This window comes from Battus philenor, unplaced genomic scaffold (genome assembly GCF_028537555.1).
Source record: "Battus philenor isolate CCGP_79_NKW_IND1 unplaced genomic scaffold, ilBatPhil1.0.hap1 SCAF_19, whole genome shotgun sequence".
NCBI classification, from domain to species: domain Eukaryota; kingdom Metazoa; phylum Arthropoda; class Insecta; order Lepidoptera; family Papilionidae; genus Battus; species Battus philenor.
The window spans coordinates 12,749,110-12,774,330 of record NW_027181681.1 but is presented as its reverse complement, the minus strand read 5'-3'; the positions used below and the strand labels follow the sequence as shown (position 1 = coordinate 12,774,330).

Sequence of the window (25,221 nt, the reverse complement as noted above, 5' to 3'; positions counted from 1 at the left end):
GAGAATCCCTCGTGCACCTGTGACCCTGCGGTGGATCAGACCGTGGCGCACCAGATCATCAGCTATCACGCCCAGAGCGCGTTACGAGTTGAATGTCAGTTTCGGTATCAGATGAGAATAGGGGAGAGCGATGTCGTCTTCTTAATGGAACTAGAGAAACCGTCAGACCTTGGAATATTTCAGAAAAGTCATAAGTATCGTGATAAGTATGCACTTATTTATTTAGTAAAAATTAAGAATTATTCCATCTAAAGAGTGCGTGCTGCTGTTGATACCTGGCCTCCACGTTTAAAGGACTGTATTGCAGCCTATAGAGACCACTTCAAATAAGTTTTTATATATGTATATATATATATATATATATATATATATATATATATATATATATATATATATATATATGTTAATTTTATATTAATGTATTAAACTAACACTAAATAACAGTAATAAATTATATGTATAAAAAAATCTTATTGTAACAATATTTATGACAAAACTATATATTCCAGGCACAAACTGTCTGGTAGAGTAAATTACATTTAAAATTATACTTTGATCTGACAAGCAACAGACAACACCAATAGTTTAAGAAATAAAAGAAAGAAAAATTAATTGAAGCTTTTATTCCAAAAATCTTTATATATCCTATATCCTACATCTTGGGCGTCTGAGAACTGATTTTTACAGTTAAAATATTGATAGCATTCTCTCTCTCTCTGCGTAACATGATACAATATTGCTTCTCCAAGCGTGACGATTATGGTATCTCTGTCTCTATGTTTTTAGGGGTCGATTATGCCTTGCAGCGGACATTTATAGACTGAAACGATTAAATATAATTTTATAACTCACTTCATAAATGAAAATTAAATTTTAAGTAAGAAAAGGACCAATATTTAGCCACTTCCGCACATGCAGTGGTAGTCGTGCAATGAAATGCACCGCCCGCCAGCCCGCTGATAAATGCGTATGCGGCAAACAATGCGAATCACACAACTGCCACCACCAAATCACTCAACACGTGTTTCACCCCTCCACGGGGCATCTTCAGGAGTTATGTTACACCGATTAGTACCAAACACAGAGATTTTACGATAGGTTAGGTTAATTTTTCTCACAAATTCATACAGCCTTTACTCGGCTTAACGCTTGTGAAATTTTACAACCTGTATTATAACAGATATGTTTCTATATCCATCGTGTTCATATAAAAAAGAAAATAAGTACTCTTCGTCAAACTAGGTTATTGTAAAATAGCCTTTAATACTGTACCAATAAAGTTTATTTTTGTTACAGATGGTGGGGTAAAGGGTGAATTGGCGCGGTAAAGGGATGTTATGAACGCTCCCGTGACTCAAGCGTGATCATGTCCCTCTTGTTCGGAGCGATTGGGGTACTCGCCCTAGTGACTAACACAGGCAAGTTCATGAAGTGTTAATAATTATAAGTTCAAATAACTTACTACTTAACAATTCAAATTACATTTTTAGAAATAAATGAAATAAAAAAACACTGGTAGAACACTATCGTTACGTAACTAGAAGGTAAAAGCCACTGCCAGAAACTTCCTGCAACCTTGACCATTTAGTCAGTCTACCTAATGGAGAGTCTACCAACTAACATGTCTACCTAATCGTAGTACCCACTCGAGAATCTTTCCATTCCAACAGTCAAAATACAATACTAAGAGGGAGACGTAAGACTGCAGCTCTTTTCTATGGAGTTGAGGTACAAGGCCGAAAAAACACGGTAGTATTCGAAGACATTCCCGTAGTTTTACTAAAAGGCGTCGAAATTGACCGGGATTTTAGACAGTAGGAGTCTTTCAGCAGTCCTCGCAGCGGAGAAATATCCCACGTAGGATTTTCCTACAAAAAAAGGTTCCGCTGCGATTTAAACTGTAACTTAAATAAAGCTATCATTTTTATTTTGGTTTGTTGTGTTTCACGAGATAAATAAAAAGAGGTGTTGTGTTTTAAGTAGTAAGTGAAAAATAAATGTTTTGTTTCACGAGGTCAGTACATAAATATAGCATTCTGAACAAATCATCTGTGAAATAAAATAATTACATTAATTTTTATATATTAGGGGGACCGGAAAGTAATGTCATTTCTTAAGTTAAATTCACACGACTATATTTTTAACAAGTCTTTATTTTTAATCAACAATATATTCACCTATGTTATAAACAACCTTTTGCCATCTAGTATACAAAATCAATTCCGGAGTGGTAAAAATCAATCGGTTTTCTGTGAAATATGTCAACAGAAACGTCATTTCAGGTCCTCCTAATATAATACTAATATAACTTTAAGATAACTTAAGATAACTTTTTATTCTAACTTAATGTTAGTATAGTGGTAGAGCTTAAATCCGATTTTTAATGATTTCTAGTAAATGCGATGAATTTGTATTGAGTTTTTATCTACAAGGTGTACCCGACCTTGTCAATGTCATTTGGAAGATATTAAATACAAGCTGTTAAAAACCGTTCGTTTTGTAAATGTATGTTTGTAATGTATGTAATAAAAACCACAATTTGCAACAATTGAAAGTCAAGTAAAAGATCTATTTATATAAAAGACATTCACAAGGGACTTACTTATTTACTTTATTGGAGATAAACAGTAACAAGAGGCAGTAAGAAAGTACAAACTTAGAAGCTTAGAAATATAAAATTAGTTACAATTGCTGCCTTATAAGTACCTCACTGAGAACATATAATGATTTATAGTCAAACAATGAAAAAACTAATGAAAAACATTACTAAACAGGGATCAAAGATTATGGTTTATATATTTATATTATGGTTTAAATTGTATTGTATGTACTCAATAATTTCGAGCTTCGAATAGAACGACCGAATGAAGAATTATATCTCACTGCAGTGGAGCTTTATTTCTGCAACTGAAGAAAGCTAGAGTATTAAGTTGGATAAATGAATACATGTTACATATTCTACCTAAACCTGAATGTAGAGCGTATCTTTGGCTTCTCATATTTTTTTTTCATTTACGTCTCACGTTTTTTGGATCTCTAGTTCAATTCTTCATGTGGGATAGACTTTGTATCAATGGTAAATGATTTTACATTTTTGATTTTTATTTTATTTTCTTCATTCTTTACATTTCTTTCAGACTCTCCTGCATAACTTTGCTTATCACAGACTTATTTACTGTCTGTATCATGTTTTCATTTTGTTCTTTTTAGTAAACTCAATTCGTCTTGTCTTTTAAAATGCACTTTTGAATTGTCTGTTATTTTAACATTATATATAGTTAGCTACCACTGACTCGAATCGCTGATTTGATAAAAACATTAACAATTGCTCCTATTAAAACAAAATTTAATTATTTTGTTCCTTCTCGATGTCTTTATTCTCTCATTCAAGTGCTAACCAAGCCAAATTAATTTTATGTTTGTATTTAAAATTATTTATAATTAGTATATATGAATAAATGCTATATATGTCCATCGGCAGAGTACTGATTTGCTATAATAGTGCGCGATTTCGATTCACGATATACACTTTTATAAAATTCACACTTTGTGCATTAATTATATAGGATTGCCATTGTTTATGAACAAGCTTCAAGAGGATGGGTAGCAGTGTTCTCTGCATACCATAGTATCACGCCGATAGCCAACCAGTTTGCCAAGCGTGGCGATTAAAAAAGATACAAAGATAAAGTTCATTTTTTTAATATTGAACCTTTTAACAGAACCTTTATTGACTGGCAACAAATATTTTTTTTTTAATCTATTATATTCTTTATTCTACTCTGCTTCGCATGGTGTTATAGTTGTGTAGGTGAAGCAGGAAAAAATTCTAAAAAAACACATCTTTTAACTTTATCAGACATAGACTAAATGCCAAAATAATCAAGCTATATCATTGCCAAAGATTCTTGTCATTTTAAATATTCGCTTTAATGAATGATATATCTTTTCCGTCAATTTCCTTCCTGCATTTCAATAATATTTTGGTGTATTTTAATAAAAAAAATTATTCCGTTTATTACAATTGAAATACATACTTTTTGCAGTCGAAAATTTTTACAGGCATTTTTTCATGGTGCCTTGTAAATATATTATGGACGTCCCCTATTTTTTAATCATTGTGTATATAATCCACCATATATATAATTGGCTTATGTTTTTTAGTAGGCGTGTGTTTTTATAAGGTGTTATATGTATAATTTTTTTTAAAAATATCAGCAAGTTTCATTCAACATTTAGTCTTTATTTGAGTCAAATATTGACGAATAAACAAGAATCATAAGGCCTTAAATCGAACGACCACAGAATAAGTTCCGATATTACGTAGTAGAACTTTGTCACACTTAGCGGAGATTCATTTGTACAAATGGAGAAAGCGAAAGTATGGAGTCGGATGGTATAATAGTCGGATATATTGAGCCCGTAACTCAGACGGCTCACAATGCCTGCCTTTGCCTTGAATAGCTTCCATAATACTCCGAGTAGACAAAAGTAGCCGCTTAGCGAACGCCGCAATGTTTAATATTAAACTTGGTCCATTTTGTAGGGTGACAATTATTTATGGCGTCTCACATAACCCGGGCAAAATGCTATATCTCGGATGCGTGACTCGAATTATTTTATAAAGGTCTCGGTAAATATTGTGCGAATGAAGCCATACGTCGTACTATATCGTAATATTAAGATACTTTGTAACAAAAAATACGAAGTTGCTCCAAAAGTAGACTAGTAAAAAACATTGACAATATATCTAATAGGTGGCGCAAAAGTAATGTCATTGTCTAATCTCTCCTTTATTTACATAAACAGCACCAAATATTACTATACTTTGAAATTTAACATGAATATATATAGAAAATTATTTTTTTATTAAGTAATGTAGTGATTAAAAACTCAAAAACGTAGAATTATTGTTACAAATTATGAGTTTGTTGTGTGTTAGAACCAGGTGTTTCATGTGTTCTAATAATTAAGCGTATAGATTTTTAAAACTTCGCGTTTGCCACAACTAATTATACACCTTAAAAGCCATGAAAGCTAACATTGAATAAGGTATCTCTAATTTTGCGCCAAATGTTTTTCGAGCAGAAATTCAAAATTCCGTAAAACCAGCGCAATTATGCGTCAACTTGAGAAATCGACACTTGAGCGATATATTTTTTTTCTAATTGATATCAATCTTATAGTTTCAAATAAGTTCTTTACTACAACAAAGCTTTTTTTAATTTGTTACAAAATGGATGTCATTTCAAATTATGACATTACTTTTGCACCACCTATTAGAACCGAATTGAATACACTGTAAACAGTAGGCATTTTTCAGAAGGCAAGTTGAATCAACTATGTGTCGCTTGCTATTCTTTACTATATCTAATTTTAATGAAGGTTATATATATTTATAATTTGTAAGTATTCAATTTTAACAAAGATGTATCGAGCAATATAGCCTATTATATGATTTATTTATTTTACAAGAATAATTAATACCAGTATTTTTCAACCTTGTATGTGCATTGCAACTTAGCCTTTTTAAAACATTTACTCCTCTCTTGCATAATATATTGTTTTATATTAAAGCGATAGAATTAAACACGTGTTAATTCCACTTTTGGATCACCCCTTAACAATCAAATTCCCTCTGTTGAGCCAGGGTCCCACGTTGGGAAGCACTACTCTATAAAGTTTGATTGGTTATACATGTAAAAACTTTAAATATATAATAGTTCATTTGTAAGTAAACAATTAAGCTTTTAGATCTATTTCTAATCATCCCGTATAAAGTGATCGCTCTAATATATGTTACGTTTATTTCTTGTATCTTTTGGAATGCGACAAGCCATTAAATTCTGGCAATATAAAGTGTATAGGGACAAATTGTAAACAATATTTAAATAAATATATAGTAAATCAAATGAAAAATATCTATTTTTCTATGTAAATGTTTTTTGATAGGCTGTACTATATGTTTATTGACGGTGAATAAACTCTTTACATATGTATTTACCCCTTTAATATATTTACATCTTCTTCTTCTTCTTCTTTTTCCTTCCTATTTCCCTTTATTTGGGGTCGGGTCTCCTTATCAATTTGCGCCAGGCCACTCTATCCTGGGTTGTCTCTGCATCAAGTTGAAGGGTTTCCAGTTCCTTTCTGATATTAGACCACCACGTAGCTTTTGGACGCCCTCTCCCTTTTGGGAATTCTGGTAGGCGTAAGCCAGTTTTTACCATGTGGTCATCTTATATTTAATATGTTTACATCTATTGCCATTCATTCTGTATAATAGTACAAAATTAAATTATTGTTCAAATGGTCTAAGTGCCTTTTAAAAAAGAACAGTGAATGCAAAAGGGGTCCTGAAAATATCGTTAAATTTTATATCGTAACTACTTAGTTGGATGGTACACAAGGCACGCGAGATCTAAGCGAAGGCTATAGAATTTTTAAAACATTATTATGAAAGGAAAATCTGAGCAGAAATATTTTTGATGATCTTGATAATAGACTATATAATTTGAATTTTCGATTTGATTTAAAAGCGTTCGTGTATAGTTTGCGTATAAATTATACTTGAAAAATATATTATTTCTTTAACAATATATAAATTATCTAAATTATTTATTAAAAAACAAATTACATTGTTAGTAATAGATATCGACTTGATATTATGAGTGATTAGTGCCAAACACAGAGTCACTAATCGGTGTAACATAGCTCCTGAAGATGCCCCGTGGAGGGGTGAAACACGTGTTGAGTGATTTGGTGGTGGCGGTTGTGTGATTCGCATTGTTTGCCGCATGCGCATTTATCAGCGGGCTGGCGGGCGTTGCATTTCATTGCACGACTACCACTGCATGTGCGGAAGTGGCTAAATATTGGTCCTTTTCTTACTTAGGATGGACTTCCGCGATGTAACGCCTGATTCCATTTAATACATATTTATTCTTCCCTGAGAAGCATTGTTTCGGAAAGCACCCATGGTCTTTTTTTCGAAGTTTGGGTTACGAATAGAAACGGTTGGTCCCAGTTACATATATTTGTCCACAACTTCGAGCGTAGCACCTGCCACTACTATAGTAGGCAAGACAAATGTTAATAAAATTAAACCTTATTTGTTACAGGCTGTACTGATAATGCAAATGGATTAGTTGCAAACCTCGCTGAAGCAGAGTACCCTGACCTGGAGTTGGGTCTGGCGCAAAGAGGTCCTCATTTCGATGTGGCTTATTCGAGAAATGTCACCGCTCTCGTGGGGAAGACTGCGCAGTTGAATTGCAGAGTCCATGACCTTGGGAACAGGACGGTAAGCTTTTTTAATATATAAATGGTATTATTCTGTTTAACTTAGAATATAGCTATTGATGGTGAGGATATTTTATAGATGTAATTGTAGCACATCAGAAGAAACATTTGACCTCTGTCTCGTCTAATCTTGAATGATGACGAGATCGTCAATGGTACATGCTTGCCCAGAAGAAACCTATCCACTCTTTTCTTGAAATTTTTAAGCTATATTTATGCCTCCATTATGATAGTTTTTGATTAAATTAAAATATATAACTCCATGTGCATGATATAGTCCTCTGCAATAGATTTTTAATAAAACCGGGGTTGAAGTGGTCTTTATCCAGCGTTTTCCGAAAACTTTATCTGTCCATCTTGTAGGTGGACTTTCTCCGCTGCGCTTGTCAAGTCGTGGCTGCCACTCCGGCCATATTGTGCGCTATATGGCCTGCAGTAGGCATTTCAACATTCTAATTTACTATGTCGATTATTTTCATTCGTCTATATGACTTAGGTCTAGGAATTGCTCATCTGAAGTAGCAGTAACTCGGGCATATCGCTCGTGCCACCGGTGGCAGTTGGGGCCGAAAGGTTCTCGAGTGGCGGCCACCAGCTGGTAGATGCAGCGTGGGTATACAGGTCTCTCAATAGGTAGACCAGAGACATAGTCTTGGTCGCGGGATCAACATAGATACAAGCATCGCTGGGCCGGTCGTAGTGGCGGTCTTTGGTGGAGGCCTATGCTCTATAGTGGTCGTCCATCGGCTGAAAGAAGAAAGAAGATATATCTCCCATCATGTAATGATGACTGGTTATGTGCTGCCCAAAAACAATATATAATCTAAGTCCAAGTTTCTTGTATATACAAGACGAATCGTTGGATTGATCCAAAGCTATAGAACCTTCACCTTTATACGAAACAAATCAAACTTAGACGATTATACACAAGTTCAAGGTAAACACGATTTGAATATGAAAACGTGAGAACCCATCGTAGGTGTCTGGAATGGTATTAATAATTCATAAGACAAAATCATATTTATTATGTGAGGGATAATGTTGTATTTTATCGTTTGGTTGGATATCTCAAACACGTACTATCGAAGATTTGTACTTTTGACTTTTGTATTTACAAGAAATATAGATAAGTTTGTTTTATCTTTCTCTGAGCTAAATAAAATTTATCATTCTTATATAGCTGCTTGCGATAGCTGGTCGCCGATTCGATTCTCAGAGGGGTCTTATGTCTAATGAACACTTTGTGCTTTAGTTATATAGGATTGTTTCATGAACAAGTTTCTATAGGATAGGCGGCAGCGTGTTCTGTATATAACACTGCAATCGCCAACACGCCTACCAAGCGTGGTCATTATATGTCCCCTAAAGATATCTTTAATGGCCTTGCAGTTGGCTCCTAAGGTTGAAATGTCGATATATAACTGTACACAGTTTTACATTTATAAGTATTTGCTTTTGTATGTAAAATTTTCGTTTACAAAGTTGAGTTGAATTCTTTATGTTGTATTTTTTTAATTAAAAAAATCTTCATTAGTTTCACACTATTGCCAAAATTAAAAATAGCTGGATATTAAAATTTTACCAAATTTATATATATATTTATTAAAAAACAAAAATATATATTTAAAAAAAAAAAAAACAAAGAAAATGGCGCTAATTTCTGTGAAAAAACTCTCTAATAATAAAAAAGAGAACAACTCAACAAACAATTGTGAAAATAAATATATATATATACATGAAGAAATAATTAATAATTTAGTTGCAATGATAAGAGGCATACTACTTCGCGTAGCATTTGAAGTATTACAAATTATATATGTAAATATAAATATATATATGTATGTATATATATATATATATATATATATATATATATATATATATATACATAAATGATAATGAGTCAGTTTCTAAGAAACTTCTCAGCCTTGAGCACCGACATATTTTTTAACAGGACCCATTTTGAGAAATGTGCTGCGACCTTGTCCCACTATCTCCATTTTTCTATAAGACGAGTAATAAGTCGACCCACCACGCGTTTAGATTCAACGCTTCTGATCCGTACAGCCTATGAAAAGATCTATTAGCAACCTTATTTCCAGAGATTTATAACCCAGGTTTTTTCAGAGTCAGAGTCAATAGAAACCAACTAATTTTGCTTCATCTTGGACGACATCGTCGCTTTTCATCAGGCGACTTGGTAGTCAAACACAAGTGGCCAGTATAAAAAAATCATCACATAAATATGACGAAATTAACAATATTCCAATGTGCAAATATTGCTATGTTCCACTAGGAATTATTCGTGGAAATTTGGTTCGTTTTAATATACGTTTTACTTATTTTGTTTATATAAGTTTTTATGCTTTATGAACATTGCATATATTGGTTTTATGACACAGATTTTCCAGTTAATGTTGTTCATTTGATTTAAAATAAATGTTATAGCATCATCATTATAATTTTAGTTATATACACCATTTATTTACAATTGGACCAGATTCGTTTTTTTTGGTCACGTCTTTGGCATCTCTCGTTCAACCCATATCATGGGTGAACATGATCTTTATTTACGTAATATTTTTTTGTTTTTATTTATATACACATTACGTTTATTATTTGTTTAACAATTTATTTATTCTTAATTATTATATATAATATTTTCTCACTATCACAAATTTATCACACTTATATATTTTCATTATTCTTGTTCTTTTTTTTTTGGTCTGGTACACACTCGGAAAACAGATGCAAGAGTAATTCCTGAATCTGAACTTATGCAGGTACTTGGGGAAACCCCCGTGCCCCGTGAAAGTGTGGTTCAAATCAGTGTATTGGTTTTTGTTATGGAGTGAGGAGGGATCTTCAAGATGGACAAGGAATACTCTGCCATATAAAACCCTCGATCATCGTTACCATTGGAGGATCCTAAATCTTCTATGGAGCCTGCAGTAGCTCCTCAGCACTGTGTCCAAACATATCACGGCAGGAAGCTAGAAAGGTGTCTGGTTTAAATTGACGAAGCAAAGAAGATAGAACGAGACGGTTTCTGGAAAAAATTCCTCGCAAACATGTCTTCTATGTACCGATAGGACCACCCAACGACAGATGGCCTTAACAAAAAAACTGTATTTACATTTTGCGGGTGGATGTCCTTCGTTGTACTTGTCAGACCATCATTACAACTACATATCTTTACAACTACAACTTAAGGCTATCTATTCTGTGTCATATTAAGCCTGTAGAGAGAGCCGTGGTAGAGGAAACCACGTTGAATTGACAGTTGGCAGTGCTATTCCTTTCGTTCATCTATGGAACACTTCATTCTTTATTTAAACCCGTAGAGAAATCTTAACCCTGATTTTGGTTCTGGTATTGGCTTTTTTTTTGCCCCCGCTATTAGGAGCCTCTCGTACCCCTATTTTGTTTGAGACAGGGGCTTTATTTACAAATAATTTTTATTCAGGGTTTTATCTTTATTCTACACTCACTTTCAATCTTCTCAATTTCTTTTATTCTTTCCTTTTATCCTTTACAATATCTTGCAATTTACCTGGTAGTGGCTTAGTAGTAATATTGCGTCTCCACCCGTATTCCACAGAGGCGCTTTCACTTTAACATTTAGTGGACTGCAGAGAGACACTAATTTATACAACAACTAACTATTAAAAATGGTTTACATACAAACTAAATCTAGTTAATCGAAATTACCTATGCTCGGATATATTTTTTTGGTTCAAAATACCGCAGTATTTTAAGACGAAGGTCGTTTACTAATGTGTGTTGCCGATGATGATATATGGTTCAGCCGTGGTCCCTTACGACAAGTCTCATAAAAAGACTCAAGATCCAGAGAGCAATGAAAAGGGCCATGTTTGATGATCCGCAGAAGAACCAAGATCACAGATGTAGCCTAAAGAATTGCTCGTCTGGCACTAAAATATCTACTAAATCTAATCTGGGTTGCAAACGACAGAAGTCAATGGAAGTTTTTGGAGGAGGCCTATGCCAACAGGCACACTGAAATTAGAGACATACTTTAAAAATAAATTTAGTTTTAAAATGTATAGCAATAGATTATTTTGTAAATACTAATTTCGGAATAAAGGGCTTTATTATTATTATTATAAATCTAATCACTCGTGCAACTGACGGACTTTGGGGTATAAAGGTTCGTAAGTGACGACCATTAGTACCGGGGAGGTCTATACCTTCCACTGGGCATCCATCGGCTGAAAAAAGAAGAACTATGTTACGAGATACGGGGTCTGCGCGCTGGTGGGAGAGATCGCTATTTCAACGTATCTCTCGAAACGCGAGATGGGATTCCCCGTACGCTCAGCGCAACGCTAGCAGTCCGTAACATCTAACATAGATTGTTGAGACCGATGTATTTAGACACTGAGAGATATTGGACAAGAAGATGAATAGCTTCCTGAACATTGATCAATTGAGTTGCAATCTTTCTTAACCCTTAATTAGGCGCATTAAGAAAATCACACAATTAGGCGCATGGGGTCTTAAATGACCCCAAAAAAACAATGGGAAAAGGGTATCAAAAAGGAATAAAACTTAATGGATTTCTATAGTAATTAATAAAGTTCTTAATATACTTAACTTTAAGAAACAAATACTTACTATGACATTAAAAATATTACAAAAAAAACACAAACAGTAAACCTCTCTTTAAACTAATTTTTTTAGCATAGCCGAGATCAACTTAAAAAATAAAGTTTATTCAGCCTGATCAGCGGAATCTTCTGTTCTGCATTCGACGCAGTAAATCCTTGAGTGTTGCTGACAAATAAATTTACGACACTTGAAACATTTTGTTGGCACTTTTTTTGTCGTCCTTTCGAGGACATGATGAACAGCGCCCGCGCTTAGCTGTCGATTGATAAACCACCTTGTTCACATTATAAACTTCACAGAGTCGCTTTTTTGTTTTCGCTGGTACAGCACGTAGTTGTATACTACGTTTTTGGTGGTCTTCCACAAGTGCCGCAGCTATTTTCTTCAAGAAAATCCGTGTATATGTCATAGTCTTCCCAGTATTCGCTTTTTGTATGACAAATGCGTTGATGCTAGATATGTTTATACTCCAGGTAAATGTAAAATAATATTTTGTGCTCGGGTCCTTACTGCGTTCGATGGTGGTTCTTTACACCATTTCACTTTCGGGCCATTTCTCTGAGTATGTCGAGATAAAAAATAATTATCTTCCGTTGATACAAGGATGTCTTGGATATGTTCAGACTCCTCAATTTTGCTTTCTGAATTATGAGCACTATCAATGACAGCATCGTTTAAAGTTTCGTCTTGCGAATCTGATCCAGCGATATCTTGCTCTTCATCAAGCACTTCATCCAGCCATTGCAATACTTGTTTGTCGTTAGGCATTTCAATTCAAAAAAAAGAAAAACCATAGAAAAAAACTCGAAAATACATAAAGAAATCATACCGTATCAAAATACACACATACAAAGATAAATAGTAAACAATATACTAATATGAACACAAAAAAAATCACAAAAGTAAAAACTTACCTTCGCCAAAAAATGGAACGTAACTGGGCGCATGGGGTCAGCTCTCTAAAGGACAGCGATGTGTGTGCAAGAGTTAATGTTCTAGATGCGACTAATTTGCGTACCCCGAGGGGAGTGAGGAAGCTAGAAAGAGCGTTAGTATGCTCTGAAGACTGTAAGCCAATATTTTTTGAATTTCAAGTGGCCCTGACCCCATGCGCCTAATTAAGGGTTAAAGTTAGACTTACCTAGTTTTAATATTCGCCCCTACTAGAGTAATCAGAACGTACCTTTAAGAAAAATTCAAAACATCTTTTAATGTTCTACAAAAATATCAATATATAATGTGGTAGAGTAAGTTGAAAACGGTTTAAATTACCTATTTTTGAGAAGTGCCGGCCAGAAACACGATAGTTGCTCTTTAGAAATGAAATATAACAATGGTTAGTGTAAAAATTATTATATCAACTATTAAAATGAATCAAAACTCTTGAAATCTATAAGATTTATTTAAAAATATAATTTGTAATTTAGAAATAAGATAAATACAAATTAGGTTTAATATATCTTATAGAACTTTGTTATACAGGGTGTTATCTAGAAGAGTGTGCTGAATTTTATTCGACCGATGCTTATTATGTCGTTGTCGCACTTAAGTTTTTATATCATTGCGTAATTTCACTCATAAATTTAGGTGACAAATGTAGCATTACGCACAAGTGTAAATATAACGCAGTTAGATATAGTCTACACAAAACTTTTAGCATGGGCACCATGGTGTGATATATTTTAGTTTATTAATTATACTGAAAAATTCGGTTTATTGTATTACTTAATAAAAACACATTATAAGATTGCAATATATTACTTTTTAAAATACTAAACCCATAATAGAAACAAAGTGATTTAATTTTTCTATTAACAAAAACAATCGTGTTCTAACCAAAAGAAACTGAAAAGTATTATTAAATTTAATAAATTTCATTGCGTCCTTACAAAATTATTTCGAAAACATTTTTATATTTTTCTCTTTCATTTGATTATGAAGAATTGTGAAAACAGATATATTATTATGCTTTTTAATTTAACAAATAAAAAAAGGATTTTTCAGGAACACAGTTTATTCATTATAATTATAAAACTAATATATATGATGCCAATGGTGTCCATATTTAAAAAATATTTGTATAAACTAACTATCCATCTGCAAGATATCTATACACTTCTATATAACACCCTGTATATACACTTAGACCCGTGAAGGATTTTTTAAATATTTAATGGAATCAGTGCCAAACACAGAGTGAACACTAATCGGTGTAACATTACCCCTGAAGATGCCCCGTGGAGGGGTGTAACACGTGTTGAGTGATTTAACGGTGGTGGGTGTGTGATTCGCATTGTTTGCCGCATACGCATTTAACAGCGGGCTGGCGGGCGGTGCACTTTATTGCACGACTACCACTGCATGTGCGGAAGTGGCTAAATATTGGTCCTTTTCTTACTAAGGATTTCTTAACTTGAAATTTTGGCGTTTCTAGTATGTTTTATTTTTTATATTTTTTGTGTGTTTGTCAATATTTTTAATATTAAATATTTATTGAAGGATCTGTTAAAAATATATTTTTATATTTCTACAGGTGTCATGGATCCGGCATCGAGATATTCATTTGCTTACGTCTGGAAGAATGACTTATACTTCAGACCAAAGGTTTATCAGTGTCCACAACCCTCACACAGAAGACTGGATACTGAAGGTAATTTTATATATCCCTCGCAATTCTTTGATTACATACCCAACGTTGCGACATAGAAAGTTTCTCTAAATGGAGCACCTTTTCAACTCTTTTCGCAAAGAAACGCTTTTGTAAGATACACAAGCAAGACATTTCCGCTCTTTTCCTTTAAAAAAGACGTTGCAAATGTTTTGTTTCAGATATGTTTACATTTACACAATCACATTAACTGTACAGATATACAAATGTAAATAATATTGTAAATATATTAACACATATACATGCAGACATAACTAGGTCATATAAGATTGCACTAATCGGTTATCTACAGGATGATTGATTATAGGTCTGACAGCTTTAAATGGGTGAATATATACGTTACTTTCTTACATAAATATAGGACAAGCTGTATACGAAAATCAACAGTTTTAGAAATAATAAGTAATCGAATGATAATAAAGAAATAAATATGTTAAAAAAATATATTATTTTTATCGCTGCAGGCGCTGTACTTTTTTTTATGACCCCCGCTATTGGAGGCCTCTCGTACCCCTAATTAGTTGGGATCAGGGTCTTTGTTTACAAATAAGTTTTTCTGATCTTTCATCTTTATTCTTCACTTACTGTCATTCTTCTTAATTTCTTTAATTCTTACCTTATTTCCATCACAATATCATTCATTTTGTTCTTTCATTCCTTCTTGCTTTCATCGCCTTCCTTTCATCATCTTATTACTCTTAGGTGGCTAGGTATATTTTTTTTATTCTTTATTTTATTATTGACTATTTTTTTATCACAGTTTTCTTTGGGTTGTGCTTTCTTAACACATTACTACACTCTTCTTATTCTATTTTTCCTATTATTAATTGACTAGTTATTTTATGTGCAGTTTATTTGGTACCTACTTATCTATACTGTTTTGTTTCTATTAACAGTATCACTCACCACCCTAAGAGCAGACGATGTACTGCCAGAGTAATTAGCATGATTTATTGAAATTAAATTATAAATCTATATGTAATATATTTAACAGTGATCACTTTATACATGTGATTGTAAATAGGCGTACCATCTACGTTTTATTTAACAAATGAGCTGCAAATACATCTATTTAAAGATATTACTTCTATACATTAATTTATTTCTCTATTAAAAACACAACTAGAAGATTTAAATGAAATATTACTTACTAACAATACATGTAAACAGATTGACAAACGAACAAAAAGTTTGTTTATAAATACAGTACTTGTTTATAAATACAGCAGGATAGCTAGCTCACCTGTGAAGTGTGGCTATTATGGTATATATCTACATATATATCTTCGACGAAGGCCTATGTGTTTTCAACTAGGTCACACAGGAGAATGTCTTTACCAAAATCGATATTGGATAGGATAATGTTTCGTTTAAGAATATTAGATTTCTGTACATGAACTTTTAAAGTTTCACAGAAACCTTTCGTATGTTATAACTAAGATAGAAAGCCTCTGTTATGCGGGTTATGTTAGATAAACTAAAAACTAAGTTAATGATAAGTTAATATAAAATAAAATTTTATACATGAACGATATTAAGTTATTTAAAGTTAATTTTACTTTTTATATCTAGGTAAAATCATAATTGTGATACTTATACGGAGTTTTTAGATATTTTAATGTTGTTTCATCAACTTTTATACCTATATTGAAAGTACTCGTATTTAGGTTTCTAAACTAATTATATTTTCGTTTTTAAACTTGTACTAAACACTTATACTAAATTATTTTAGATATATAAAGATAAAATGAAAATATAGAACACAATAGAAGATCTTATCACACGAGGTAAAACGAGGTGATGGATGTAAGGCATCGGAAAAAAGGGAAAATGCAATGAATAGATGATATGTAGAATGCAAGAAAAGAATGAAAGATCTTAAGATGCATGGAAGAATAGCGCAAGACCCTAACCCATAAATAAGTTAGGGGTACAAAAAGCCTCCAACAGCGGGGAAGGGGAGCTGGGGCCATGACACAAGGCAATTTCTTCCATGCCGTCATAGTATGAAAACAGTAGATGCATAAATAACGGTTAGTTAGCGCGTACAAAACATACATATATACACACATACATACATATGTATATAGAAAATATACTTATAATACATATCTGTCAGGTTCTCTTCCTTATTCTTATCACCGTTAGGTTTAACTTAAACAATGAACTTGAATTGAACTTAAGCGATAGTAGCCAAGCAGTAAGGATTGTAACTTGCGATCGTATGTCGCGGGTTCGATTCCTGGGTCATATATATATATATATATATATATATATATATATATATATATATGTATGCGTATACCACACTGTGATCGCCAACCCGCCTGCCAAGCGTGGCGATTATGTCCCATATATTATATCTATTATCTATCTATATATATTATCTCCCATAGATATTTTAATATAGAAACATAACATAAAATAACATAAAATATCTATGCTGAAACGAAAAATGAACTTGACGACATCCCTAATACCCTTACCACCCGATTTATCTCGAATTTATTTTTATTAAGTGCACACATAATATTATCTTTGATTTAATAAAACAAAACGTATGTTGTTTTAAAAGCGATAAACTTTTAATCAACTCAAAATATTCTGCTATCTAATCACAGAATAAAAATAAATATACCGCAAATATTTATTATCTGTGAAGTTTAAATATGTGTAGATTTTAAACAAATGTTTATATATAACACAAATAAAAATATAATATATATTTTTTAAATTCATATAAAACTATTTCGAAATTTAAATAAAAATTCGTGATGAGTATTTCGAAGTCGTTATAAAGTTTACGAGTGGTAGTGCCAATTGAACTAAATCGTTCGATAAATTTTCGATTTCAACGTTTGGCACCTGAACGATTTCTAAATAGGCCACAGACTATTAACGAACGCAAAATGTTTACTGTCCAGATAAGGTTCCCACAGCGCCGCGACTCGGGTGTCTACGAGTGCCAAGTGGGGACGACCCCCCCCATCGGCCACCGCATGTACCTCTCAGTCGTAGGTAAATATACTACTTATACTATATTTAAACACATTTCCTTTTACTATATCTAGTCGAGAAAGGTTTTTGGCAAATAAATAGATGAAAAATCAAAAGGTTTAGTTAAATTTAAATATATATGTATATATGTATATATATATATATATATATATATATATATATATATATATATATATATATATATATATATATATATATATATATATATTTATATATATATAATTTGTTATATTTCAAATGCTACACGAAGTAGTACGCCTCTTATCGTTGCAACTAATTTATTAATTTTTTCTTCACACATATATATATATACACATATATATATGTATATACATATATATATGTACATATTCAAAATTGTTTGTGAGTTGTTTTTTTTATTATTAGGGCTTTTATTTCACAGAAATTAGTGCCATTTTCTTTGTTTTTTTTTATACATATTTACGTTAAATTTTTCCGAAATTTTTATGCTCACCTTTATTAAGTCTATTTTAACGACGCTCTAACAATGTCTAGTTTTTAAGATTACACTTCGTGCGACCTCTACTTCATCCATACTCTATATTGCCATTCTCAGGTTGTAACCTTTAAACTGTATTACTACCTGATTTTCAAAAAAAGCGATTGAAATTCGTCATAAGATATTAGAAAGTATGTCTGCCCATATACATTAATTGTTATTAGTTAAAATATAAATATATGAAATGTCATTTAGAACCGTTGACTACAATACTCGGAGGACCAGAACTGTTCATCAACATGGGTAGCACCATCAACCTGACCTGCGTCGTTCAGCATTCACCGGAACCGCCTCCTGCAATCAGGTGGACTCACAATGATCAGGTAAAAAAATAATTCACTTAACAATTACTACTACTATTACTCCGCTGGCTCAGTGACCCAAAGTGGGTCTTGGCCTCCGAAGACTTCCTCCGAAGACGAGAAACTTCCACTTTCCTCTATCTTGCGCCATCGTCTGCCATTGGTTGACGACGCGATCGATCCAGCGATACCTGGGTCTACCCACTGGTCTTCGAAATAACAATTATTACCACTTAACAATTACTGATTTTTTTTTCTTTTGCGTCTTCAAATTTAAATTTGGAACCTATGACTGAACTTTACAAGTTAAGTGCAGATAAATATATTAATTTATAGTCACGTTTAAAGATCTTATTCATTACATACTTCTATTAGGTGGCGCAAAAGTAATGTCATAAAGTAAACGTCACTTTATTTTCACAAATGACATCAAATGTCATTGTGCTTCAACATATATAATGTAGATATATAGAAAATTAGTTTTCAATTAGTGATATATCGATATACACATAAATACGTGGAATTATTATTGCTGATTACTTGAAAAAAAAATTCAGTCTGCTGTTTTAAAGCAGGGTGTATTTTTGTCGTCGTATTACATGTCTTCGAACAATCAAACATTTGGCTGAGCGCCTCTTGCAAACTGCGCATAGGATTATGACCTCGTGGTCGCTATGAAATTTTCGTTCTATTAAATTATATTGCACTATTTATCGCTAGTTGTCTCGTATATATAATATTTTTAGTTATATATGTTATATATGTATTTATGCTTATATTATGTATATATATTATTTATTATGCTTATTTATGTAAGTATATAATATGTAAGTATACATTTATGTTCATGTTAAGTATGTAATTATGGTCAAAAGTCGTATCTATTGTAAATATTTCAATTTAATTATTGTGCACGTTGTGTCTGCCTTACTTTTTATGAATCTCCTTCCGTAGGCTTACTGGAAGAAATTTCTGGTTAGAAATAAGTAGTGCCTGTTGTGTCAGTTATATTTGTATTGTTACTTTAGTGTTTTTATTGTGTACCATAAACTGTTAAATAATAATAATAATAATATTTAAGTTACCGCCATCTTTCTTGGCTATATGTATGCCTTCTTATGGTAAAACCAATCTAAATTCGAAAATTTATTATTGGAACTACGAAAAGCAAAAACTAACCTTATTCTCGACCGTGTCGCATAGATTTGAATCGTTGCCAAAGTAAGCTGCATACACAAGTGCTCATTTCACTTGAAATTTGAAAAACTTTACCTTTTGTAATATCACGATTATTTATTTTAATGAAACATTTGCTCATAATTTTAAGGTATTATTAAATTCACTTTGATATATTAAATGTGAATTAAATCATCATAATTATAATTGAAGAGCAGTGGTAGCTTAGCTAAGCCGGACTTTGGTATAGTATGCGCGGTAAGAAAAGGACCAATATTTAGCCACTTCCGCACATGCAGTGGTAGTCGTGCAACAAAGTGCATCGCCGGACCGCTGATAAATGCGCATGCGGTAAACAATGCGAAACACAACTACCACCGTTAAATCACTCAACACGTGTTTCACCCCTCCTCGGGGCATCTTCAGGAGTTGTTACATCGATTAGTGCCAAACACAGAGTATAGTATGCTCGGGTTTGATTCCCAGGTCTTATGTAATTCACACTTTGTGCATTAATTATATAGGATTGCCACTGCACACAAACAAGAATATATAACTCATATATGCAAACATTAATGTTTTCAGAAATAATAAACAACACATAAATAACATAGAAAAATTACTACTTCATAAAATTTAATTATTGTTTACTATATGTCTCTGCAGACATCGTATTCTTTAAAGTTATTAGCTTGTTGCATTCCAATAGAAAATATAAGTCATTGTAAAATGATTTAATGTTATCACTAAGTAAAGAAAGAAAAAAATACTAATAAATACCGCCCACTTGTCGGTTATGTAATTTTGAAATAAACAAATAAGGAAAATAGTATAATGAAAGGGAAAATGGTAATAATAAGAGAATTGATTAAAATGTAAAATAAATGAAATAATAAGTAAATAAATTTGAAAAATTGTATCTCAGATAAAAAGGCTGTCATTAAGCAGTAGAAGTTCAGGTGGAGATATAATAATAAATACAGGATGATTATAAATTGGTGCAAAAGCTTGAAATCTTTTTGCTAACAACCATCGTAATCACCGTGTATTTTATACAGTTTGTGTCGCTTCGTCTGAAACGACTGTCTCCAATTTTATGGCGTCTAGGGAAAAATATTTGAGAGAAGCGCTTTATGTAATACTTTCATCAAATAATAAGCAAATGTAGGACATATATATGATCCATAAAAGGTAACTTAATGGAGGTTTGATTTCTACCAGTGTAGCTCTTCTAAATGAAAGTTTTTAGTAAGCCTTAAAAAAATTTTGAATTAAAAAAAATATAATTTCTGCAGTAGAAAATCCACAGCTGAGCATAGACATCACACTAGTTGGAAGCGGCCTGTATCACTTTCGTATCTTAAGGCACCGGCGGCCATTTTCTCCGCGCACTGTCCTTGTATTAAATCTAATATATAAAATTCTCTTGTCACGGTGTTCGAACTTGAACTCCTCCGAATCGGCTTGACCGATTTTTACCAAATTTTACATGCGTATTCATATGTCTGAGAATCGGCTACTATCTATTTTCCATATCCCTAAGTGATAAGGGTGGTCAACCCCTAAATTTGATTTTTAATTTTTTAGACAATTTTTTTGTTTTTTATTTTATTATGATACAACACAAAAATACATAGAAACCTAAATTTTCACCCCTCTACGATCAACCCTTATCTTACATTTGTTAATTAAAAACTTTAATTTTTTTTTGCAAAACAACGTTTGCGGGATCGGCTAGTAATATTATATTAATATTTCACATTTACCATTTACGCTATTAACAATAAAGAATTTTTTTAATGCTCACAAATTGAAAAGGCTGTATGACATTCGTTTTGTTTTAATAAAGTTACGTAAATGAACGTGAAAGTGAAAAAAATTCGTCATAATTTGATACACACCCTTATTTTATAAAGTTGACTATACATATGAAGGAATTTCGTTTAATACTGTAAGAAAGGAAGAGGTGCCGTATGTTTGTAAAGGGCTCCTTACTTAGTAAACTCTAGTGTTGTATCTTTGAATTATGTACAATAATAGTAAATTAAAAAAAAAAATGTCTAAACAAAACTTGGAAAAATATGTTATAATACAGCTGTTGATTCTTCGCAATTCAGGATGCGTTTGGAACCCTATGTAGATTTAATAGGATTCTATACATTGTCAATCTTATGTTGGGCCCCATAAAAAGGCTCAAGGTGACCCAGAGAGAAATAGAGAGGGCTATGCTAGTTTCGCTGTGAGAACGATTCAGCAATGAGATCCACAGACCACGACTTAAAGTGAATAACAGTTTGTAAAAAAATAAAAAAAGAATATCATGTAGACTTATTATTAGTTAAGTATATATATTTTCGTGATTTACAGCAAAATATATACACCAATACCTCGCTTTGCCTCGTTTCGTTTTGCGTTTTTTTCAAAGTTGCGTCGCTGCTTAATTAGTACTAATTTTTACTGTGCGTCGTTAGATTTTCGAGGTTGCGTTGTTTTAGGTTCGAGTCTTTAATTTTTTTTTTAATTTTCTTTTTTTTTTCTGAAAAATTGCAACACTTTTGTTTCTAATTGCGCCATGCCATCTAAACCCCTTCCCTTCCTAACGATAAGATTCCCTTTCTAACTAAAAATCAACGCAATATGAATACAGTTTTATTTTCACTTTGTTTTGCTAATTTTAGAGGTCAGTTTCAATTACGTAGCGTGTTGTGCTTTTTTAAAAAAGAGCAATAAATTTATAATATATAAATTTTTACGTGTTGTTTCTGGTAAAAAAAGGTAAATATTATTCCAATTTATTTATTGGCAGAGTTATTTTATTTTTGTTTCTTAAATGTTTACTTTGTTCAATTTTCTTTTTTAAAATTAGTATTTTCGTAACCCTGGAACCTATCTTCGATCTTTACATGGTTTGCTATAGAAAATCTTATTTCACTATGCGGCGTTTCAATTTGCGTCGTGTTTTTTTGGAACGTTACCACGACGCAAAGAGAAGTATTGATGTATTTAAAAAGTGTTTTATAAGTTCTCGATGCACACATAGGCATCTAGTTATTGTCGAGGAGCAAAAAAACTGTTGAGTTTCTCGCCGGCTTTTAGCTGAACTGCCTTCCGAGTCGGCGGTAGCTTCCTGTAGGAACAACAACGCCGACATTTTATGTTGATTGACAATTCAAGTGTTTGTAACAGCATATTTAAATAAATAATATTTTGGATTGATATATAAACGGCAAGAATGTATATATATCAAAAATATACTACTATTATGTACAATGACATATTAGGGGGAAAACTTCGTCGTCGTCAGCTGCGCATCGAAAAGGGGAATTCCACAGAAATAAATCTTTTCATTTAGGTCGGTATAAATACGTGCGAAGCTTGATGTATATACACACTTCTACTTTGGACACCTTGTTGTTACAATTTCAAGAGCTACTAGCACTAGGAAGAATCCCAAAACATATTTAGTTTTTTATTGTTTATAAAGCTCGACAGATAATATATGTCACTGCGCATTAGCATAGCGAAGATTTAGTAAAAGATTTATGTATAAAATACTCTTTTTCATCACAGTTAAACTATAGATGTATTATAAAAAATTACCATTGTAAGATTTTTTCTGAAATTTTTTGTTTTGAAAAAAGTTGACTCTGTGTTTGGCACTGATCGGTGTAACATAGTTCCTGAAGATACCCCGTGGAGGGGTGAAACACGTGTTGAGTGATTTGGTGGTGGCGGTTGTGTGAGTTGCATTGTTTGCCGCATGTGCATTTATCAGCGGGCTGGCGGGCGGTGCATTTCATTGCACGACTACCACTGCATGTGCGGAAGTGGCTAAATATTGGTCCTTTTCTTAATTTTATTTATTTTTATATATCGTATTTAACAGGAAATAAATTATGATTCCCCGCGTGGTGGGGTGTCGGTCATCACCGAGAAGGGTGAGACGACCATCTCCCACCTTCTCATTCAGAAGGCGAAGGTTCCGGATTCCGGAAGGTACACATGCGCACCGGCGAACGCAAACCCGAGATCCGTGCTCGTTCATGTGCTAAGCGGTAAGTTATATTCTAACTTAAGTTGTCAATGTTTAGTTTTCAAACTTAATGACTTATAGTGAAAACTCATAAGGCGGTTTACAACAACGAAAAGGTTTACGTAACCAAAATTTAAAAGAATTTAAAAGACCGCAAACCATTTTATACATGTAAAAGTTCAAAACGTATTTACAGAAGAGCTACTAAGAGTATTATATAGTATATGCATGAGCAATTTAAAACATACGTACACGTATAATATATATATATATATATATATATATATATATATATATATATATATGTTTATGTAATTTTAATCATAATAATAATATAAACCATGTAAATGTGTCAACAAAGTTCCACGCATTTCTATTAAAATGTTTATGCTATAACTAGATTTATTTAGTAATATACTTTTAATTTTAGATTTTAAATTAAAAAAAAATGTGGTCTGAGATATGTTTTACAGATGTATTATTTATGTTTACACTCAGAAACTGAATGTATTTTAAATTTACAGAAACTAAATATAGGCATTATGAGTTTATTTTTCTTTCTATACCTGATTATCTTTTCTCAATCCTAGGTTGATTAGTAGGAAATTCCTTTATAGAATAAGATTAGTGTATCTCCACCAAATTAAACTGTTGCAACTTTAATAGAAGTGATAGAATTTAATTTAGATAATTATGAGAATCTAAAGCGAATTAATATTATTAATAAGGAAAGCAACTTAATCAAAAAACTGGATATTATAAACAAGCAAGCATAAAAAAGCGCGTCAAGTCGGGAGTCCTTTGCATTTGCCTACCACGCTATTTTTGCGTATGGTACAAACGGCATAAGCGGAGCGTTTTCATATGTAGCTATTTTTTTTTAATAGCCCCCGCTATTATCGTCCTCTCGCTCTTCCTTTTAGTATTTAATAATATATAGTATTTAATATAATTTAGTATGTAATTTTTAACAATTTTTGTACACTCAAAATTCTGTATTGTTTATATTAGATTAATTTATTTCACATAAGTATTTTTTATGTCGCTATATAAGGCGATGGTTCAATTTGAATTCGTCACATCGATGAACCATTATGTCTGTAGATAACGTAAGTAAATTATAAATAAATAGATACATAAAATAGTTTAATATGTAATACGTTTTGGTTTCATAGGAGAACATCCAGCGGCAATGCAACATGGCGGACAGCTCCGGCTTCAGTATCCACTATCCGCTGCACTTCTTAGCGTAATTGTTGCTCTTATGGGTTGCTAGTATATATGTCATTGTAATCATTGTAATTAGCACAAAGTGAAATATTTAATTATTAAAATCGTTTAGGTGCATCTATAGTTAAAAAAATATAGATAATCATATACCCTTGGTTCGATTTTCAATATGAAACAATACGTTTTGGTCCAAGCCACACGCTATGGCTATAAATTTCTATTAGTCTAGATTATTTAGATTCTAGTTTTTGTATCATTGTGTTCGTCAATTGGTATACGTATATATATTTTTCATCACCATTTCACTGCAAGACATAGGCCTTCAAGATATCTAACGATA

The 25,221-nt window shown here is 32.4% G+C and overlaps 1 protein-coding gene across 1 annotated transcript; it reads left to right on the top strand.

The window, feature by feature from the left end:
• The first annotated feature begins 1,316 nt into the window (after positions 1-1,316).
• LOC137921452 (zwei Ig domain protein zig-8-like) lies at positions 1,317-25,145 on the top strand. The gene is made up of 7 exons (XM_068764217.1): positions 1,317-1,418; positions 7,122-7,303; positions 14,468-14,584; positions 17,527-17,620; positions 18,336-18,463; positions 23,505-23,673; positions 24,827-25,145. Exons 1-7 carry the CDS (start codon positions 1,367-1,369, stop codon positions 24,925-24,927), a joined length of 843 nt encoding a protein of 280 aa, XP_068620318.1. The 5' UTR covers positions 1,317-1,366; the 3' UTR covers positions 24,928-25,145.
• The last annotated feature ends 76 nt before the right edge of the window (positions 25,146-25,221 follow it).

What these genes read in the sequence shown, in the direction of transcription:
- LOC137921452 (XM_068764217.1), top strand. Translation starts at nt 1,367, where the DNA reads ATGTCCCTCTTGTTCGGAGCGATTGGGGTACTCGCCCTAGTGACTAAC. An exon ending in CGCCCTAGTGACTAACACAG is followed by an intron (nt 1,419 to 7,121) that starts GCAAGTTCATGA and finishes TATTTGTTACAG; the next exon opens with GCTGTACTGATAATGCAAAT. An exon ending in GCTCGTTCATGTGCTAAGCG is followed by an intron (nt 23,674 to 24,826) that starts GTAAGTTATATT and finishes TTGGTTTCATAG; the next exon opens with GAGAACATCCAGCGGCAATG.